Here is a 20,790-nt window from a genome sequence, read left to right on the forward strand (position 1 = left end):
AAAAATGCTTGAAATGTGAAAGATATAATAAATTTAGATCGATATCCATTTCTTTTGAAAATTACGTAAACAATAACATACCACAATCTTTGTTTACAAAACAAATAACAAACTCTCTAAAATGGGCTTCTGTGATATAAACGTATTATCATAATTTTTATGTGAACTCTTTTAAACACATTAGACAGGATATTGATCATTTAAAGTGAAAAAGAAAATTTTAGGGAAATTACGTCATGAATCAGTGTGTAGTCCTTAAATTAAAATACAAATTGCATAGCATCTTTGTGAAATGAGAATATTTTCAAATCAAATCAATGCAAAGTTTAAATTTCACTCCTTTTGCTTTCTACCTGTTTCTGGCCCTGCTCACATAATGTGGCTGGCTCTTCATCAAACATTTATAATTTGCAATTGGTAATTGTTTTAAGCACATAAACAATGTCTCCTCCCCCACTATCAAACACAAAAGCAGGTTCTCCTTAAACACAATTCTACACTGTTGAGGAAGCTAGTACGTGTTAATTAAGGTGATGATTGTAATTGATCAAAATTGACAAAGAGGTCTTAAATTTGCAAAAGGTTTTTTTTCTTGATGTCATGCTTTAATTACTATGTACTGAACTTATAACATCATATAAAATTCATTACAATGTTCAAGTCGTGCCTTTTGAAATGCTGGCATCATAGACCTGAACCAAACTGAATACTGACATAAGCATGAGGTTGCAATTCTAAATTCTTTGATGTTTATATACACATTAAATACATACACACTTTAAACATAATAGTCTCCCACCAGATCATTATAGACTTAAAAAAAAAACCAACAACCTTTTAAATTCAACAAGTTCCTGACTAAATCATAACACAGCCTTGCTAATGGCGACTTTTCTTTCTCTCTCTCTCTCTAAGAGAGGAATTCAATATCAATACAAAACAGTCACTTAACAGATTCTGTTTATATTTTGAATAAAGTGTAAAATCAGATGACATCACTGTCTTTTTTTCAGGTGGTACTAGTTGAACTGTTACAGTAGAAATCAATTTCATTGTGATGTTCATTGTTGATCGATGCATGCAGCTAGTAAAAGGAAATCAAGAGTTTAAAAAATTATGTGGAACCCAATTCAATAAAAAGAGCGTTTTGTTATTACAGCATTTAACAGTTTTCTTCTCTAGTGTAAATTTGCATCTGCCATTCATAGTGAGTATGCAACAATAGAAATAACCAAATTCAAAGAATTGTGATGACCACCCTTTGAGCAAAAGTTTGCTTGGCAGAGTGGAGATAAACTTTCATTAGTGGTCCATGCAAGTATTTAGTATACCCGTCGTATATGGTCGGTGTTATAGGGTTTTTGTGATAGATGGACAATGACTGATGGATGAGCAAACTTTGATATTCATTTGCTTTAAAGAATTACCTGCTATTCATAAGAAGCATGTAATACTAGATACGAGATCACATTTGAATTTTGAAAACACATGGGCATATGAATTGGCGCGGCACGATCTTCATGTTTGAAAACACATGGGCGTATGAACTGGCACAGCACGATCTTCGTGTTTGAAAACACATGGGCGTATGATCTGGCGCAGCATGATCTTCATGTTTGAAAACACATGGGCGTATGATCTGGCGCAGCACAATCTTCATGTTTGAAAACACATGGGCGTATGATCTGGCGCAGCACGATCTTCGTGTTGGCATACCTCATGAAAAGTATGCCTGCATGAAGCGTTGCAGATCTTACCCTCCTGTATTTTCAAAAATGAAATTCTTTTCTTATAGCGATTGAAGCTCAGGCGAAGCGACATATGGCAAGCACGCTCAGATGTTAACACATGGAGGTCATACGATTTGCTCTTTGTCAGCTGAAAAATGATGGGGATTACCCAAAGTGTTCTGGAGAAATGTCATTGCGGAACTATTGTGTTTTCCTGACCTAAAACTCCTTATAAAGACGCCCCATAAATTATGCAAGTTTCTCCTGCTTTTAAAAAATTCTTGAATCACGGATAATGTATTGCTAGTATCACTTAAGCTCTGCTACCAATTATATAGCGCTTCAAAATATATTATGTACGTCATATGATACAATTTTTTTTGGCCAAGTCTTCCATAAATGCATACGTATACTCAATTGATGCCGGAAGCATCATAAAAGTGAATTAGATTCACAAGTATGCTGTTATGCCACAGGGCAAATATAAAAACTTTATCTGTAAAAGATAGACCATGCATGCAAAGTTAAAGATTTTTCCAGACAGACGGACAGGCAAAAAAATATATGCCCCCAAATCTTCGATTCAAGGGGCATAGAAAATATATATATATATATATATATATATATATATATATCAAAATAGTTCTACAAATATACTAGGCTAGTGAAAATTTGCTTATGGTCTAAAGTGCTTTGAAATTATTGTTAATTAAACACTGTAAATATACTAAAGCACTGAATATCGAACACAGCTATTTTAGAGACGAGTTCACTTACAGATTGTTGAACTATTATGAATATATTAATACAAACTGAAGTCCTTACTGTTTTGTTCTTGCGTAGAGAAGGAAACACTAGAATGAGTTTGCTGTTCAGGAGGGGTGGAGTGGTGACTTGAGGTCAGATGATGAGGAGGCTCTGGCGATGAAAGCTGTCTGCCTTGGTGAAGCTGTTCCTTGTGCTGTCTTTGCTTGGACAGAATTTGGCTTAACTTTGCATCCTCTTGTGATTCAAGCTGAAATAAGAAATGTTAATGTTAGTTTTCTAGCATTATAATGACCCATCCCAAGCACCAATAACAATTAATTGATATATACAATATATGATTCAAAATTTCAGATCCACTGAAATGACAGTATATTATTGCTTGATTCGATTGATTTGAACATTATTTTATAATGCATATTTAATGATACACATGGTTTGAACACAATTAAGTTCTTTGAACTTACAGGGTAAAAAATTCTCATCTTAAATACAACTGTTAATATACTAATTAAATAGACATAATCATATCTTAAGTTTTATTTCTTTATATAGTTCTTAGTATTATTGCTTTGGTTTATAGTCACATTCTACTGTAACATATGTTCACCTTGAAATTAAAGGGTTTTATTAATTTAAAAAATGTAGACATACATGTATATATATTTGTACATACATTCTTTGAAACATCTTAATCTGAGAGATGTTGTTTAGATCAAAGTAGAAAAATAATTCATAGTCTGGAGTTTTACATCCTTTTGAACATGCATTTTGAACTCATTTAGAGACAATTAATTTACCTAGTGCAACAAATTAAGAAATGAGGGGTCTTATTGAGCCAATCATAGCTAACCACATAACACAGAACCTTGGATTATAAAGTCTCGTAATTGTAAGAAATTTTACTTTCAGTTGACTAATTGCTTTGTAAAGGAGCAATCACAACCTATAAAAAAAAAAGACTCGCATCATTATCTGGGATCAAGCTCAAGACCATCTGCATACAAAGTGAGGAAAATTCTTCTAATTGGAATGGGGTATAAATGTAGCTCAATACGCAACTTCCGAGATATCAGCTCTTCTGTGTTAGAGGTACGTTCAGTGTTCTGTTGAACACTTCGGTGGGTATATAGATGTATATATACATGTATACCATAGACTAGCAATGTAAATATGGATAAAAGTAATGAAAGTGTAAATTTTGTTCATATCAGCCATTGGTATATACATTAAACTGCATGACCATATCGAGAATGATATTTGATTGAAATAGGCCATTAAATTAAATATGAAATTATTTTTTATTTCCTCTTCTGCACAAGTGATATTTTAATCAAAGAAAAATGGTGATAATCGATTTTTGTTTGAGCTATTTTAATATTAAATACTAATAAATTTACTAATATTGTGTGTCCCTGCAGTTAGGGTATAGTTGCATGATGTCTGATAATTGGCCTTTAGGCAGCGATAAGCATTTGTACCCACCGCGTGTCTGGACGATTATGTTTTGTGTCTCATTGTGCGTAAGAGGTCCACAAAGGGAAAGAACTATTGGGCAACTCGGAAATTGCGTATTGGAAGCTGCACAGTATATGAATAAGGCAAATTAAGAGGCTTCACCTAGGCTGAAATTGACAATGATTGATTGGGCCACTGCACATATCTGACAACAAGGCGCAAGGGTATATTCACCTGATTTTCTCTTGAGAATTGAAATTCCGTATCAACATCAATATATGAGAAGATTGTGGTCTTGTGTAGATATTAATGTAAATCCAATATATCTGACAAAATTATGACAGTATTAATATTTCACAAACAGAATGGGAAAACCACGCAGAAAGCTTTCATCTTACAATTATACCATTTGCAGAAACTCAAATTTGACCTAAAGAACTCATTGTACATTGTGACACACTAGATTTCGTTCTATTCAATCAAGTCCATTTAACTGCTAAAGTAGGCATATCAAATTCAAACTTGACATACAACCACACACTCAGTTATAATCTAAACTTCACAAGCAAAGTAAAGAGATGTCTATATATAGAAAAGCATATCATTTCTATAAATTTTCAAAGTTTTTAGGGCATTTTTTTTTTTTATCTTCACTGAAAGGCTGAAGTCAATTCAACATGTGAATTTTGCCATCTTTCATAACAATGTACCTTAGCTGCCTAATGTACATTGCAGCATTCTCTAATTCTCTTTACAATCTTCCTCTCTCAAATCAATTTGTGAAATATGCATTTCGTAAAAGGTTTTTGAAATGTGTAATACATGTGTATGTAAAAATGCCAAATAAATGCAAATTCAAAACAGAAACACTACAACTGACCAAAAACAATCTGAGAACCTCCATTTCTTATACATATAAATATTACATTCCATCATCGGAAACACAGAAAAAAAAATCAAAGCCAATTAGCTCGCTGGCCTTAATCATAAACACAAATCTTTGATGGAAAAAATCGATATAGAAAAAAGAGAACAAACCTTTGTCAAAAAATGATGAAAAATGCAGAACTCTGAAATTACATTACTCAATTATTGTGCTTTATATGTTTCATGCTACAAGGCTAAATGAATCAAATTTCAAAGACGCCCAGTCTTGATGAATATGGTATTTAAATTAATTAAGTTTAAGGTACATGAAAAAATGGAAGGAACCATCATGGTTGCATGTATAATAATAACAGCAATTATTCATGATCAACTTTGATTTTAATCTATGGAAGTAAATGACAATTAATTCATCATGTTGAATACACTTAATAAAAGTATAGAACTTAAACATTAATATTTCAATTGATATTATCATAGAATAATAATGAAATTTATATCGCACCTTTATTAAAACAAATTACTCTAAGGCGCCTTACAAAAGCAAGATCGAGGAATAAAACAGTAAAACACAATGAATGCCTATGAAGATCAATTACCAAAATAAAACTGTTACACTATAATCAAGATCAATGTGTTTTTTTTTTTTTTTTTTTTTATGGTCACTATGAGACAGTAATTATATACACATAGTCTTGTAAGCGTACAAGAAATATGTTGCTGAACATTTTAAAAAAATTGGTAAAACTTATAATAGTTGCATTTCAAAGTACATACTGTATAATTAAAATACCTAATACTGAATTACATCAGCTGCGGGGAATGGTTGAAGAAATACGGGTGGATGTCGATTCCTCCAATGAACTTCGAACACTGCCCAAGAAATCATATTGCAGGTTTTTGCATGTAGTAATTTTCATGTCATCTTTTTATCAAAATATTCAATAGTTTGACAGCACTGTTAATAAAATGAAACTGTCAAAACTCGTTTAAATCTCCAGATTAATTATGCAATGGATTGAATGCCCCTTAATTGTTAATGTCCAAGCAAGCCTAGCAAGCCTTATAGTATCTCTGTGGTAGAATATTCCCTACCATGTCACTATACTTAATCTAATATCCCAGTAAGGCATGCTTATCATTAGAACCTGGGTTTTATGGTGTGCATCTACAAGACCTAGCTTATTATAAGCTGAAGCTTAATATAATATACTTTTAATACCAAATGCTTGGCAAAGATGATAAGATACTATATATCCAATCAATGCTCAAAGATAATTAGCATAGTTGAATATTCAATTAATCTTCAAGTCTGACATTTCCATCACAATGAGCAAGTCTACTGACCAACTCAGATTCATGTAATATCTATAAATTTAACAGATATAAATATATTTCTGAGAATTAAGTAGACTAACATCAATATAAATAATAAGTTTATATTAAGCCAATAAAATTAACTTATAAGTATTATGGGTACCAATTCATTCTTGAGTATTATAATTAATATAGGCATTGTTTCTAATAAGAAATACATCCTAATTTAATTCATGTATATGATTGCTCTATAAGCACTGCTAGTATAACAATTTATTGGACAATTTAAAGTTGAAGGTCAACCAAAAATTTGACTGAAGCAATAATGATATAAATAAATAATAAATAAATAAACCCACACCAATAAAACATTGCTCACCTCCATTGCAATACAAATTATTTCTATGATTTATATTCAAAAGAGCTTATAATTATACAGCAAAAACGTCTATTGAAGAAAAGAACATCAAGATCAATACTGATTGATTCTGGGAATTATACCCCCTACTGAGAGTAACGGCTGATAAGGCATGCAGCTAAACTGCATGATGGTGGCCAATTACAAAACACTTCTATTCTGCAATTCTAAATTATGATTTATTATTACCTTGCTGAATCCAAGAATATCTCTGATAGTGAATCTTTGTTTTAGTGTGGTTTAGTTGCAACACAGGCATGTACTACAAGTTTTGATTAACTCTCTCTCTCTCTCTCTCTCTCTCCCCATGAAGAAGTAAAAAACTAGTATACTCTTGAACACACACATATGCAACACCCCCCCCCCCCTCATGTAAATTAGCACTATATGAAATTCATTGCAATATAACAGCTTCATTCAGAATGGATTGGGGGCAGACAGTACGTTGTATACTAAACTGCTATACACTGTAGTAGTAATTGTGAGTTGTTCAGAAGTGTGACACTAAATCTGACCATGCAGGTCATTTCAATCATTATAGATTGGTCAATTCTAATGTATATTTAATCCTGTGATGCTGTGGTCTTATCTTCAACTACATGTAAATCCCAGACTGTCAATAAATCTGAAAGTCATTCTGATATCTAATGGAAAACATGGACTTTCAGGTGGTACCCAGGGTTGATGATTAAATAAACAAGCGTCTAATATAATGGAACAAGAAATTTATATGCTTCCAAAGCGGTACGAAGACACGGAGATCTGTGGCCAGGTTGATACAATTATATAATGTACATATACTTTAAGACTAAAGACCCAATTTTAAGCCAACAAACTCCCTTAATTAAGTGCATGGACTAAGAAAAAAAGATTTGGCAAGTGACATGTTGGGCATGGGCATCGTGAATGTGCTGATGGCAATTAACTGCAAGCAAGATTTATCAAAACCCTAGCTTTCATCAAAGATAATTTTGCAGTATTTTTTTTTACTTGTCGATCCTGAACAAAATATTTGTTCATTATAAATAAATCAGTCCCAGTCAAATCATCCCAATTCTAAGAAAAAAATCGTTAAAAATCACTGTACAACTTTCTGAAGAGAAATTAGCGACAATTCAGGATTTATTGCTTCTAATGATTGGGAGTGCCATCTCCATAAAGAGAAAAAGTTACCACAGTAGAAGGACCAAACATGCAGCTTCTGTCCCAACATCCTCATTCCTCCTTAAGCATCATCTGTTAATCATGACTTCTCGCTGAAAACAACATAGTCCTCAGGTGGCCCGATAAACAATTCAAGAATCCTGAACTGCTAAGGACCATTTAATTGGCAATGCAATCAAACACTTTGAATTAATTCACAATCTACCCGTTTGAAACTTATGCTGTCCAAGAATTTCAACAGTAACTATAAGAACATAGAAAAAAAAATTGCCTATCACTGTAACAAAACACACCGATAAATTAGATTGAAATTTGTTGATTCCCAGTACAGTTGGGAAAGAATTAACATGTTCAAGTGGACAGAAAATCCCCAAAGGCTCAACATTCAAGTTTATATACTAGCTATAGATAAATTGTCTGAAATGTGATACATTGTACTGTTCAAGTATACTCAAAGCCAGTCACACCTTCCCATTGAAGTAGCTTAAACTGATAACTAAATTTGCGTTTAAACAGGTCTCATCATTTAAGGGAGACACGTACAATACATTTACAGTGGTACCTTAATTCTGACAATTATAAATTCAATACCTACTAATCTATATTCATTGAAATCAAACGTACCCTATCTTAAAAGTTAATTTCTCTGAATTTGGACATAATTGGGACTAATAACTGATGCAGAAAATACAAAAACAATAGTTAATTAAATCAAACACAAAACACAATATAACAATAACACTTGAAATCCATCAAATGGATATACTATAGCACTTAGCTGTGTATTAACTGTGCAACTGACATAGTAACCCCCTGCAAAAAGAGCATATATAACCAAAAACAAAAAACAAATAAAAAACACAGAACCAAACATGCAATCTCCCTACAAAGTCATTACTGAAGAAGGTGTGAAGACCTTTGAACAGAAACTGAATATGTTTATCTGTTCAATATGATAAACTACTAAGCCCCCACCTGCTTTATCTCTGTATAAACCTCCCATCAAAACAATTTCCCAGGTATTGGTAAACACGATTTCCTCAACACTGTTAAAAAATTAAAGACATTGAACTTCGACTATAAAGAACTTATTCACTTTAAACCTCTATATGCACAGAAAACTGCTCTGTTTCAATGCTTCAGTTTGAAAATGTGAACATGATTGATTGGAAATTTCATTGAATTATGGATAAATATATACAAATAATGCAATAGAAATTTTCTATCAAATCTTACCAAATATGCATGCAGTGTACTTCCCTTAAAGTCATATTTACTTTTAATTTACTTCTAAATAGTACATTGTATATATATTTATATTTGGGAGCCTAAATTTGCCCCCCCCCCCCCCCCCCCCCCCCCCCCCCAATGAAAAAGTGAAGACTATGTACAATGCATAGTAAATTTCATAAATCCTATAAAGAATACAATATTGAGAGTAAGGGCAAACACGGACCCATGGGAACACCAGAATCTGGATCACCTGGTGCCTTTAAGGCTTAAGGAGGAGTATTAAGCATCACTCCCTGTTGACCATGAAGTCACACACACATGCATATAAGCTCTAGCTTTACAGTGACATCTCAATCAGGAGTCATCTGTAGTCAAAATCAGTGTGTAAATAATATGGCCTAACATTATTGGAATGAAACATGTCAGACAGCACAAATTGACAAATAACAGAAGTATTTGCGAATTGCCATCAAATTTGCAAATTGCGGACTTTGAATGAGATTGTTGCTTGTAACTTAACTTATTTGCTCGTTGATTGCCTCAGTTTGAAAATTTATCATATACAAAACATGCTTTTGCATACCAAATCAGTTGAGAGACATTAATAAACACCATGTGCAAGTGATAATGCAAAATATTATATGAATATGGAAATTTGTTGATGGAAAGACTATAATAAAAAGCTTCAATTTTTGAAACATCTATGTTCAACTTTTGATATATATATATATAGATAGATAGATAGATAGATAGATAGATAGATAGATACTTAAATTGTATATATATATAATGCTTGTAATTTTTGAAAACTTGTATTCTAAATATGTGATGTCAATATTGAATTCTGGTTGTCTCCTTCATTTTTGAAATTTTTATGATGAAAATTAAATTACACATTTATGCATAATTTTTCTTTCTGAAATATAAAAGAAAGCAAATTTGGCTTCATTCCACTCATTACTGCAAGGCTAATATAAAAAGCTAGCTGTTTGTTGATTCTAATGGCCTTATCCGACTGACTGAAATCAATATCCCCATAAACACTAGCTAGCTTAAACATTTTTTCACACCTTTTTTAATCAATCTTTCTTTTTTGTCAACTTAATTCACCCAGAATATGGTGGGTATGCTGTGTGTCTGAGGCGTAGTTTCTTCAGTTCCAAATAAATAAATTGCCTGATCCCTGTTATAAGAGCTCATTTGGAGATATGATTGAAAGTAAACTGACGTAACAGGTCTTTAAGGAAGAAAAAAAAAGATTGCACCTAGTAATCCCTTCTACCTATATACCTACAAAAACAATGTACCTGTAGGTGGAAATTCTGTTATTATTTGAAATATTTAAATGTACATGTCAGCAGTATTTGACCTCAAAGAGAGAGAGAGAGAGAGAGAAACAGACAGAGATACCAGTAGATTTCAATCACACAAAATCACCAGGCAATTGCTTGTTACAGTGGCTACATATAATGGGATTGAAATAATGAATAAGCAATTATGGTTTCCCCGATTGTATGACCTGTTAAACTCTGACAATAATACCACAGGTCACTCTGTTCCTAAAGCAGTACTCCAAGAAATTGATGACCTGACAATTAATTTGTCAATCTGACCATTATCACACGAAAGTAAAGCACCTGTTGGGCATATTAGTACAATGCAATTCTCAGTTCCTGTAACAGCCCTCCATCATAGGCCCACTATTGGTATAATAGTTAATATATGTCATCTTTAAATTTACCTAAAACCATAATGATTTTAGTCCTGTAAAAATGATTTTATTTTCAATAAATCATTGATTGTTAAATTAACATTGGACTAGAAGTGCATCTTACTTACTGTCAAAATTATAGATAGCAATTTCCTTTCTCTCTTAAATTTGCAAAATTTAATAGCAGCCATTAAATTTCTGATTAGAAATTTATGATTTGCAGTTTTCACAAACTTTAAGAAAAAAGAAAATTATAATAAATAAATCATCTAGAAATACATGCTAGCTGTTAAAGTTATAAAAAATAAAGGCCATCCAAATTTAAAATCATGTACATTTCAGTGATGCAAGTTAATTTAGCTTACTTTTAACAGGGAATATATATGCTGGTATTACATGTATAATAGATTGATAGTGCTGTAATTCAATCAACAGCCACACAAAGATACTGCCGAGGTCTATGAAATGAAGTACCTAACACAATAAAGTATTGTCTGCATAATTTACATTAAATTAATGATGTGGTTTTGAAGTATACACCTATATTCCATTAATTAAAAACATTTAGACATTTTTAGACAATTGTCTAAAATGTATAGATGTATAAAATGTATAAATGTTTAACTCATGGATAAATTCTGGATAAGAAATGTAATTCCATCTAACACAAGGAAAAACATTAAGGAAAACATTATTAGCAACATTAAATAACTATTATACAGTCACAATAATATTGAGTTAATATAAGGTTAAGAATTCATATAATTATTAATAATTATATACACTCTGAATATGATCATAAAATGGATGTGCAAGTGTTGCATATAATCTTATATAATTTTTTTTTACTGCTTCTGCATCAAGTAAATATAATGTAACAATACAGTAAATTGTAAACATAAAACCCCTGTAAACATATATATTTCTAATTTGCCCCTCGATGCCAATTAATGGGCCAGAAATTGTTACTATATTGTTGGATTAAAATGACGTGTCTCATGATTGCCAATTATATTTCTATAGATTATCAGCAGCAAAACTATAAAAGACAGCAAATTGAAGGATGCTGCCAATTTCAAATTTACATATACTTGTAAGAAATCATAAATTGTCTGTAATGTACGTAGGCCTGGTATAGTCAGCAAAATAAAACAGATAATACTAAGGTTTGTTAAAAGACCATGTACGGAAATCTGATTCAGGTTGATCAATTAGTCAACTTATTCCCATGGACAGTCAGTAACAATGAGCTAATAACTAACTCTAATAATGTTATGAATTTTATTGAAATGACGACTTGAAAATTAGAGCTGAAAATACTTAAAAATTCATCATTTTGTCCTTTAAATGGAATTCTTCTAAACACTGCACAATTACAATACATTATGATTTAATTATATACATTGTATCTACAAAGTTTAATGCTACGTATAAAATGATCTTTCTCCAACAAAGAAAACTCCACGAGATTTAAACTTGCATGAGCATAAATTATTATAGCTAGAAAATGATCAAAGAACCCGTATAGCTGTAAACATAACACCTCCATTGAGGTTAAATAAAAAATAACACTTTCTTCATTTAACCCTCAATGTTTACAAAAATGTCACTGCAGCTTGAAGCATCAGGCAATGATGAAAATTAAGGAATAAATATTACGTCATGTTTGCATTTCAGATGGTGCGTATTGATTTTGTTCGTACTACCTTGATTTTCCTATGTCAGGTTTTCTGTAGAGCTAAATAAATTGACTTTAAATCCCAATAATAAAAAAAAAATAAGTAATCTGTTTTACATTAATTCACTATGAAACCTAATAATGAATAATCACACTTACTAACGCATATGCATTTCCTAAGCCAAGTCACAGCATATAAGCACTATATAATCCATGTTACTTCAACTTTTTCTTTGTTCAAGAGTCCTCTTTAAAAACTGGAGCGATCAAGCTTTGGTTCTGATTGATTGATTGCAAAACTTGGTCACATGTTTTCCTGCCTGTCGGCCATTGTCGCCCGAGTCTTTCAGGTGATCTGGTCCTTAGCAACCAGATGTAAACAACCAGTTCATTACCTTTCCTACCCGTGTGCAGTCTCTCCTTACCTGAGAAATTTAAAATCCATCCCCCAAACCGAATGACTGGTTTCAAAGGTTTATTTATTATACAAAATCTCTGTGTGTATGCATGTCCAATCAATTCAATAACAATTTAGTCCTTCATTAATTCAATGAGTAAACAAATTTCCTACATTTAAGTGATACTATACAATGGGATTGTATAATCAGCTGCTAAAAATATAAATTTATTTGGGTGTAAATATGTAGGCCTTTCAGTGTTTACAAACAACAGTGTTTTGGAAACTTCCTGAAGAATCTGAAGATGTCATTGTTATAATCATGACTAACGACGATGTTGAAATACAAATCAAATAGCCTTACATGAGATTGAATCACCTGATCATCAATATATAGCTGCGAAATATAGTACTATAGCTCTGTTAGAAGAAAAATGAACACATTATTTTATCTGCCTAAGAAGAAAAATGAACACATTATTTTATTTGAATTTGATACAATGTCTATATTGTTTTTTACAGTAACATGTCACACATACGCTTCTGTGAATATTATTGGATGAAAATGTCAAGAAATAACAATATAAAGTCAAAGCAAATTTATAATTCAAAAATTGAATTAAGGTCGGAAAACTTTATGTTCAGTGTAAGTCATGTATAAATCGTTATTAATATAACCTAGTTGGCTTAACTGTCAAATAGTTAGTTTATATTAGAAAGGCATTTAAACGAAATGCTCCTAACTAAGTTATAATTATAATTTGAATTAATTGGCCAAAAATGAACATCAATCATTACAATTTCTTTTTTCTCAAAAAGTGCATATAAAATATCATAGAATTTCATATTTGAAATACTAATATCTAATATATCAGAATATAAAGTTTGTCTGTGGGGTAGAAATTCTGTATTGTGCAGTATAGACTAAATCTTCTGAATTTTTTCCCCGGGCCCCCACAAAAAGTGCATGAAATCATTGATTAAAAAACTTATTTCATCATACACTGAAATCGTAGATAAATTCAAAAATAAAAATGAAATGGTACAATATGTTAGAAATCACAATATCCATTAAGCTCACCAGTATTCTATTTTTTAAATCAGCTGATATCATTTTCTGATTGTTTGCCAATATTCAAAAGGTTAATTTAAATCTCACAGTAGAGTCACTACACTTTCTGTTGTGAATAATCTTTTGAAACCTGTTGAGTAAATGAAAAGTTTGTTGCACCATTTCTATAATGTATATGCATGCAGTCAAAGAAAATGTCATTCTCCTTCACAGCCGAATAAACCCTAAATATCTACCATGAAATGTTTTGTTATACATGTATTTGCAAGGAACTGGATTTTCAAATGACATTTACTGGGATTTTTATTAATGCATAGCACCACCATGTAAGTAAAGCATTTTTGAAATTAGGTGGGAGCTTCTAGGGCATCTATCCTGAAGATATGAAGAATTCATTCTGATATACTTCTGCATGAACAAAAGAATTACTCTGGTACACCATAATGACACATGGACCATTTTTTTTTTTTCTATGAATGAATCATTGAGAGATGTAAATTGTAAATTTATGGAGTAATAAGGAGGGTGTGGGTGAACACTGATGTCCACTTCTCCCCCCCCCCCCTTTCCCATTCTCGATCTCCCTCCCTTTTTCTTCCATTTCCTTTCTGCTCTATCTCCTCTCTTCTGCCACATCTGTCACGTACCTATTATTGGGGGATTATATGTTTCCTCTAGTACATGCTAGCATGCATATACTTGCAAACTCACTACCCAAAAATACATAACTTAAATATACCATGATATATATTATTACACAAATTGTTGTGTAATTGGGAAATCTAACTATGTTTCCTTACAGATTTAGAGTGACATGCTATTGAAATCAACACTTATTAGAGATAAGCAGTTTTGAGACCAACAAGAGACTACAACATGCTTCCATAAAGTGCACACATGCAGGAACGTGTCCTCTCCTCAACTAGCAATGCAGACTCCGACCAAGTACAAACATAGACAAATCAACCAATATCGCAACCTCTATCAAAATAAAATAACACAACCCGACATAGAATAAAGTCAGGAGCAATTACATCTTGCATGTTAAATCATGTAGTATCCTAGCTCTTCCCTCCTACAGAACAATTCTGTTACCAGTTAAATCATGTGGTATCTCCCTCCCCCCTACACAACAATTCTGTTACCAGACAAGTGGACAGCCCAGCGGGATGGACATTTCATTCAAGATAAATGTATGCAGTACAAACAACATGTCTCTACCACTGACAACAGTGTCAGGCTGAAGTTAAAATTCTTTTATCCCATAAACCTGAGATAGTCTGTCTGGGTTAACATCATATAATATTATCTATTGGGACTTTATACTTTAATTAGCTAACTTGGCTAGCAGAGTTTCTATTAGTATTATAGGGGTTAAATGTCAATCAATCTTTTAAAATGCATCCTAGCATTTATCAATATCAATATACGACTGACAGTGATGACTGAGAATTTTAGCAGCACAGTGAGTGATCAGAGTTAAACTTCCAGGCTTGGAGATAACTTTACCATTTTGTTACATATACATGCTGTATACTAATAATACTAAGAATCAAGATTTCATTTCTAGTTTACAAATTAACATAATAGTAAATGAAGCTACAATGGTGTTATATAATAAATTATGCACCATAAACTATTTGATTTAATACCAGACGATAGGAATATTAAGTTGATGCAAATTCTTGGTTTTTAACTCAATTAGGTCTCAGACGTAAATCTCTGGTCATGCAGCCTTATTTGTGTATAAATGTAATATATTGCTCACGTACATCATCTTCAAACTTGGTCATAGAAAGATAGAAAGAAAATGGTAGTGTAAATTTGGATATGGAGTTCACCTTTCAGTACGTCTGGGAATAGTATAAAAGACCTGTCAGACATATATAAATTTACTGTTACAGCTAAATCACTGATGTAATGAGTGGAAAATGAATTGTTTAAAATTTTCTTAATCTAAGGGGCATAACTCTGTCATAAATCATGTGACCGGAACCTAAGAGTAACTTGACCTGCATATTCTCATGATATCATTTATCTCCGATATTCAATTCAAAATGTCTATATGTCTGTGAGTGGAAACTAAATTATTTTGAAATTTTGTAAGTTCAAGGGGCACAACTCTTGTCAAATTTTTTTGACCTCACAGGGTTTGACATTTACTTTTTTGAGCATTAAGATTAGTCAGGCTACTTCAAATTATTTTTACTAGACCTGATCTTACACCCACTAGCCCTGACCAAACATTCCAGAAAATAATTCAAACAGTCTGATGATTTCTCCTTTCAAAACTTAAATCAAATGAAAAAACACTTTCTCTGTTAAGTTTGAACTAAAACATATTCAATTGTCTCATTAAAAACTTTAGTCTCATTGATGGCTTTATAAGACATCTTTCTGTGAGGACGAGAGTCTGAATACAAACATGCACACACTTTTATATGTTAACGATGGAAACTTGCTGTTTATGATACAATTTGACAAAAGATTTCTCACATTTAATTCAAGTAAACTGTTTTTAAATCTAAATGAATTCAATTTATATTTACTTATTTTCAACAAAACTTTACACACATTCACATTTTTAATTAACGAGTTGATGTTGTAAAACATCACATCAGTATCTGATTTATTTATTACAATTAGAAACAGAGAATCCAAGGGGCACAACTCTATCAAAAACTATTCAACCAAAAAACTAAATGGATATATTCTCATAATGTATCTTTATGCCAAATTTCAGTTGAATATGTGCATCTAAAGCAAAGACAATGAATGGACAGTGAATTATGACAAAAGGACATAATGATAGAAAGATGAAAAAGGGTAACACGTACTATATATGCCCCAGTCAATATTTCATAGCAGAGGCATAAAAAAAATCAATACTATCCAAAACTAATTTAATAGATAAGCAACTCCTTCAGCAGTGTGTTTATTGCTTAAAATATGTCCCACCTATAAATCCAAGTTTATTGTATTCCTATTATAAAGTGAACTTAACAAGTTTTGAAATGATCTGATGGTTTAATATCAACAATTATAGAAAGTATATAGACAAATATTGTATCGATCATTTCCTGAAATCTCACTGATCTGGCTGTGAGTTCAGACATGTGTGGCCTTTTAAAACTTTCATTATTTTTTTTTTAATTTGATGTGAACTATCTTGTAAAAATAACATTTTTTTTAAATGTTTTAGTGATAGGATTAGGAAGGATACATTCAATTATTAAGATGATAAAATTATATGATTTAAATCTGTGCGTATTTTTACAGATTGAAGTACCACTGGCCAAGAAATGATAAAAGACTTGGGGAAGTTGCTATTATCTCTGTTATAAATATCTCTGATACTTTTAAGACAAATCTTAATCAATTAACACATATAAAACATCACTAAAACAGCAAACCATTAATTTAATTGTTTTCTTACACACCACACAGGAAAACAAAATCAGGACATGTACCATACCTAAGATGTTGAACCACATAGTGCAAGGGAATCCCCAGTATCCATGGATACCTCAAAGGCTGACCAATAGAAATCATCTTAGAGTTTAATATTCCATCATCACTATTCATGTCCTTTGTCAAAATATGAGTCATATCAATATATTAAGAAAAATGAGGGGAAAAATAACAATGGGGCACACTGCACGTATCATCCATTCATAAATCTAAAACATTATTTAAAGCTGCATTATAAGACTTTGAATGGAAGAGCCAATTGGTTTAATTGTGTCCTATTTGAAAGATCCTATCATTAGTTTAAAGGTAACAACATGTGTAAAACCAATTGCTGATATATGCTTTTGGCCCTTTAGTACTTATAAAGCTGATCTTCTCCCTGTGAAACCAGTTCTGTGGAGAAGACGATCAGAGAAATTATTGACGATTTGAAAGATTACATATAATACAACATTATGATTGCCAAATTCAAAGTGAAAATATATGTATGAACTAAAACGTAATGATCTGGCCATCTCCGAATGTCACCATCTATTGTAGCTGAAAACTATAAGTTTGAAAGGTTCAGTATAATCATTTATCCTTACCTTTATGTAGATTTTTAACAATCAATATAGAATTACCAGGTCTTAGTCACTGCCTGAAATGGATGACAGCTATAGGTACTTATCATCTCTATTTTTAAAAAATCTAATCTATGACAATACTGCCAGAACCAAAGCTAATTCTTTTTTTAAGACCTGCCACCATATTTATTGAAGAGTACGTACAACAGATGAGCAATGTTAATAATAGAGCTCTGACATTAAAATATTTGATCAACAACAAAGTTTGATTATTTGAAAATTAATAAATTCCAAAATCTTTGATCTAGTGACCTTATCATTGACATTTAACCTACTTTTAGAAAATTTGAATATAAGCCATATCATTCAAATTGTAAGAGCGAAGTACTGCTTTTATATTTAGCATGTGCATTTCTTGTGAGAAGACCTTTCCAACGATACCAGATTTGTTGACTTAATTGTGACACTGACCATTGGCCTTGTTTTTGGAAATTACTATAATGTCTTACAGTTTTACATTGTTGTAATCCAGGGACATAAGTTTTTCATGAGATTGCAGCACTTGCACAACCAGTTTAGAACTGCACAGAAAACTGCATATGAGACAACTGGCCAGGACACATAATGTGAGAATAAGTTGAGATACTGTGTTGAGGCATCTCCACTCACAACATTAAACTGCATCGCACTGATTGGTAAAGCCCCTTAATTATCATCGACATGACGTCAGACTCTAATGGTTGCAACAACATTGTCCAAAAGTGTTTCCTGCACAAAGATGGTGCCACCTACTCTTCCTGACAAGTCAAGATTCATCATTTACTGCTCAGATGGGTGCCTGTGTGTTTTAACGTCATGCTTAACGGTATATACCTATCACTGCAAGGTGGAATGTGACAGGTTTGGTGGTAGTAGCGTTATTTTGTGGGGCGGTAGAAAGTGACACGTTTGGTGGTAGAAGCATTATTTTGTGGGGCGATGGAATGTGACAGGTTTAGTGGTAGTAGCGTTATTTTGTGGGGTACATGGTGGAATATGACGGGTTTGGGGGTAGTAGCGTTATTTTGTGGGGTACGTGGTGGAATGTGACAGGTTTAGTGGTAGTAGCGTTATTTTGTGGGGCGGTGGAATATGTGACAGCTAGGTTTGGTGGTAGTAGCGTTATTTTGTGGGGCGGAATCTGTAGTGGTCACAAAACCTAGCTGCTTTGTTATATTTGATTTTATACTCTGCTGCATTAACCTAACTCGAGAGTCTGCCCTATCAGGAAAAATAAAATACGTGATCATGATAATATCATGAAACAAGTTAATTGTCAGAAGCAATGTAGCTTGCCACTAAGCGAGATTCTATACAATTGAAGGTCAGAGTTTGAGCATAGTAGGTCAAAGTAAAGGTCACCATGAGTATAATCTACGTACATATGTGAAATATCAAAGCTATAACCGTTTTGGTTCAAAGATATAATCAAAGTTCCGAGTTTTCCCAAAAAGTGTGATGTTGCTGCTGTCATCTACCCGGGCCGGGTGATGACAACAGCTCTCCAAACCAGACATTCTTACTAGGGAGCCAATATAGGGACGGTGATGATACCACATACTACAGACTTTCTATTCAAAACTATTTAATATATTAACATTATGCACATTTTGGAAATGCGAAATGAACTTTGTTAATTGGTGATATAAGTAATAGCGAATGAAGCTCCAATGATTACACATTTGAGTCATGTGATTTTCTCTTCATCAGCTGAAAAATGATGAGTATTACCCATAATGCTTCTGGACAAATGTCGCTGTCACTGCAGTATACTTCATGGGCAACCCCGTAGATAAAACAAATAATTGATTTGGAAAGTACCACAAATGTTTTTAAATTCCAGACAAGCTTTCTCATATACCTTCATACGTTTTGAAGCTGATGATATTGTTTGGGTTAAAAGAAGAAGAAAAAACATCGCAGCTAACATGACGTCACAATGCATTGTTTACATCGACCGGCATTATATTTCCTGCATTGAATGAATAGGCGGATTAAATGCCTTATGTCATCACTTTGAAAACCTTAACCAATAAATAATGAATAATGCACCAATGAAATCAATCACAATTTTGAAGAAGAAAAGAAAAGGTTTTTAGTTGAGACCAAAAATTTCCCCAGAGGCCAACTTCCAAGGCCATGCAGGCCAAAATTTGGGATGTCGTCAAAATTGAGGGCATGCCAACTTTGAGACCTGGAAGGCCATTGGGTCAGGTAAGGTTTTATAGTGTGCAGTCAGGAAACTGTCATTTCTCGTTCTTAGCATTTCAATGCCTAGCTATTTAACATATACCTTCATTATTTGCCAATACATATACCAATATACTGTACATGATTACGGATGATTTTAGCCCAGATATCAATCTCCTTCAGTGTTTGATGGGATTTGACAATTAAATTATTCACATAATATGTTAGATACATCAAACAGCTCCAAAAATATATCTCAAAAAGAAATCAGACTGAGAGTGTATTGCATTGAACACCCCCCAGCTAATCCACTAACTATATATCAAGCAAACAAACGAACTATCTCCAGCAGATCTCTTTAAAATTCATGGATATCAACCTTGACATATGTCTGCTGTATCATCCACAGGGAGACCAGAATAGCATCTACAATGAGTAGTTGTTTAATTGTTTCCTCAAGTTGTGTGGTGTTGAATGGAGATTCAATCAAAATACAGCAAATTGCTATCATTCTGATTCCCGCCACTGCTTTGTTAAATGTAGCTAAGGATATTGATCCGAGTATCAAAATGGATCAGTTTAACAGCAGAATTTTAAATTTTGCGTTCAATATGATAAATGATTTATAAACATTAATTAACTTCGTACCATCACCCTATTTTTTTTTCCTTTCAAACTTTAAAGGATGAATTCTTG

General features: G+C 32.5%; 1 protein-coding gene across 8 annotated transcripts in view; it reads right to left on the minus strand.

Moving 5' to 3' along the window:
- LOC125674963 (uncharacterized) overlaps nucleotides 1-20,790 on the minus strand; it is a 98,478-nt gene that overhangs the window by 38,561 nt on the left and 39,127 nt on the right. For 6 of the 8 annotated variants that reach the window (XM_056158254.1, XM_056158252.1, XM_056158250.1 and 3 more), the window contains one exon: nucleotides 2,556-2,745. In XM_056158254.1, the coding sequence (XP_056014229.1) occupies nucleotides 2,556-2,745 (190 nt within the window). Of the gene's footprint in view, nucleotides 1-2,555; nucleotides 2,746-7,746; nucleotides 8,992-20,790 lie in introns of those variants that run through there. The other 2 variants (XM_056158257.1, XM_048912377.2) reach the window with 2 other exon arrangements.

The sequence above is a fragment of the Ostrea edulis genome, chromosome 3, assembly GCF_947568905.1.
Source record: "Ostrea edulis chromosome 3, xbOstEdul1.1, whole genome shotgun sequence".
NCBI lineage: Eukaryota > Metazoa > Mollusca > Bivalvia > Ostreida > Ostreidae > Ostrea > Ostrea edulis.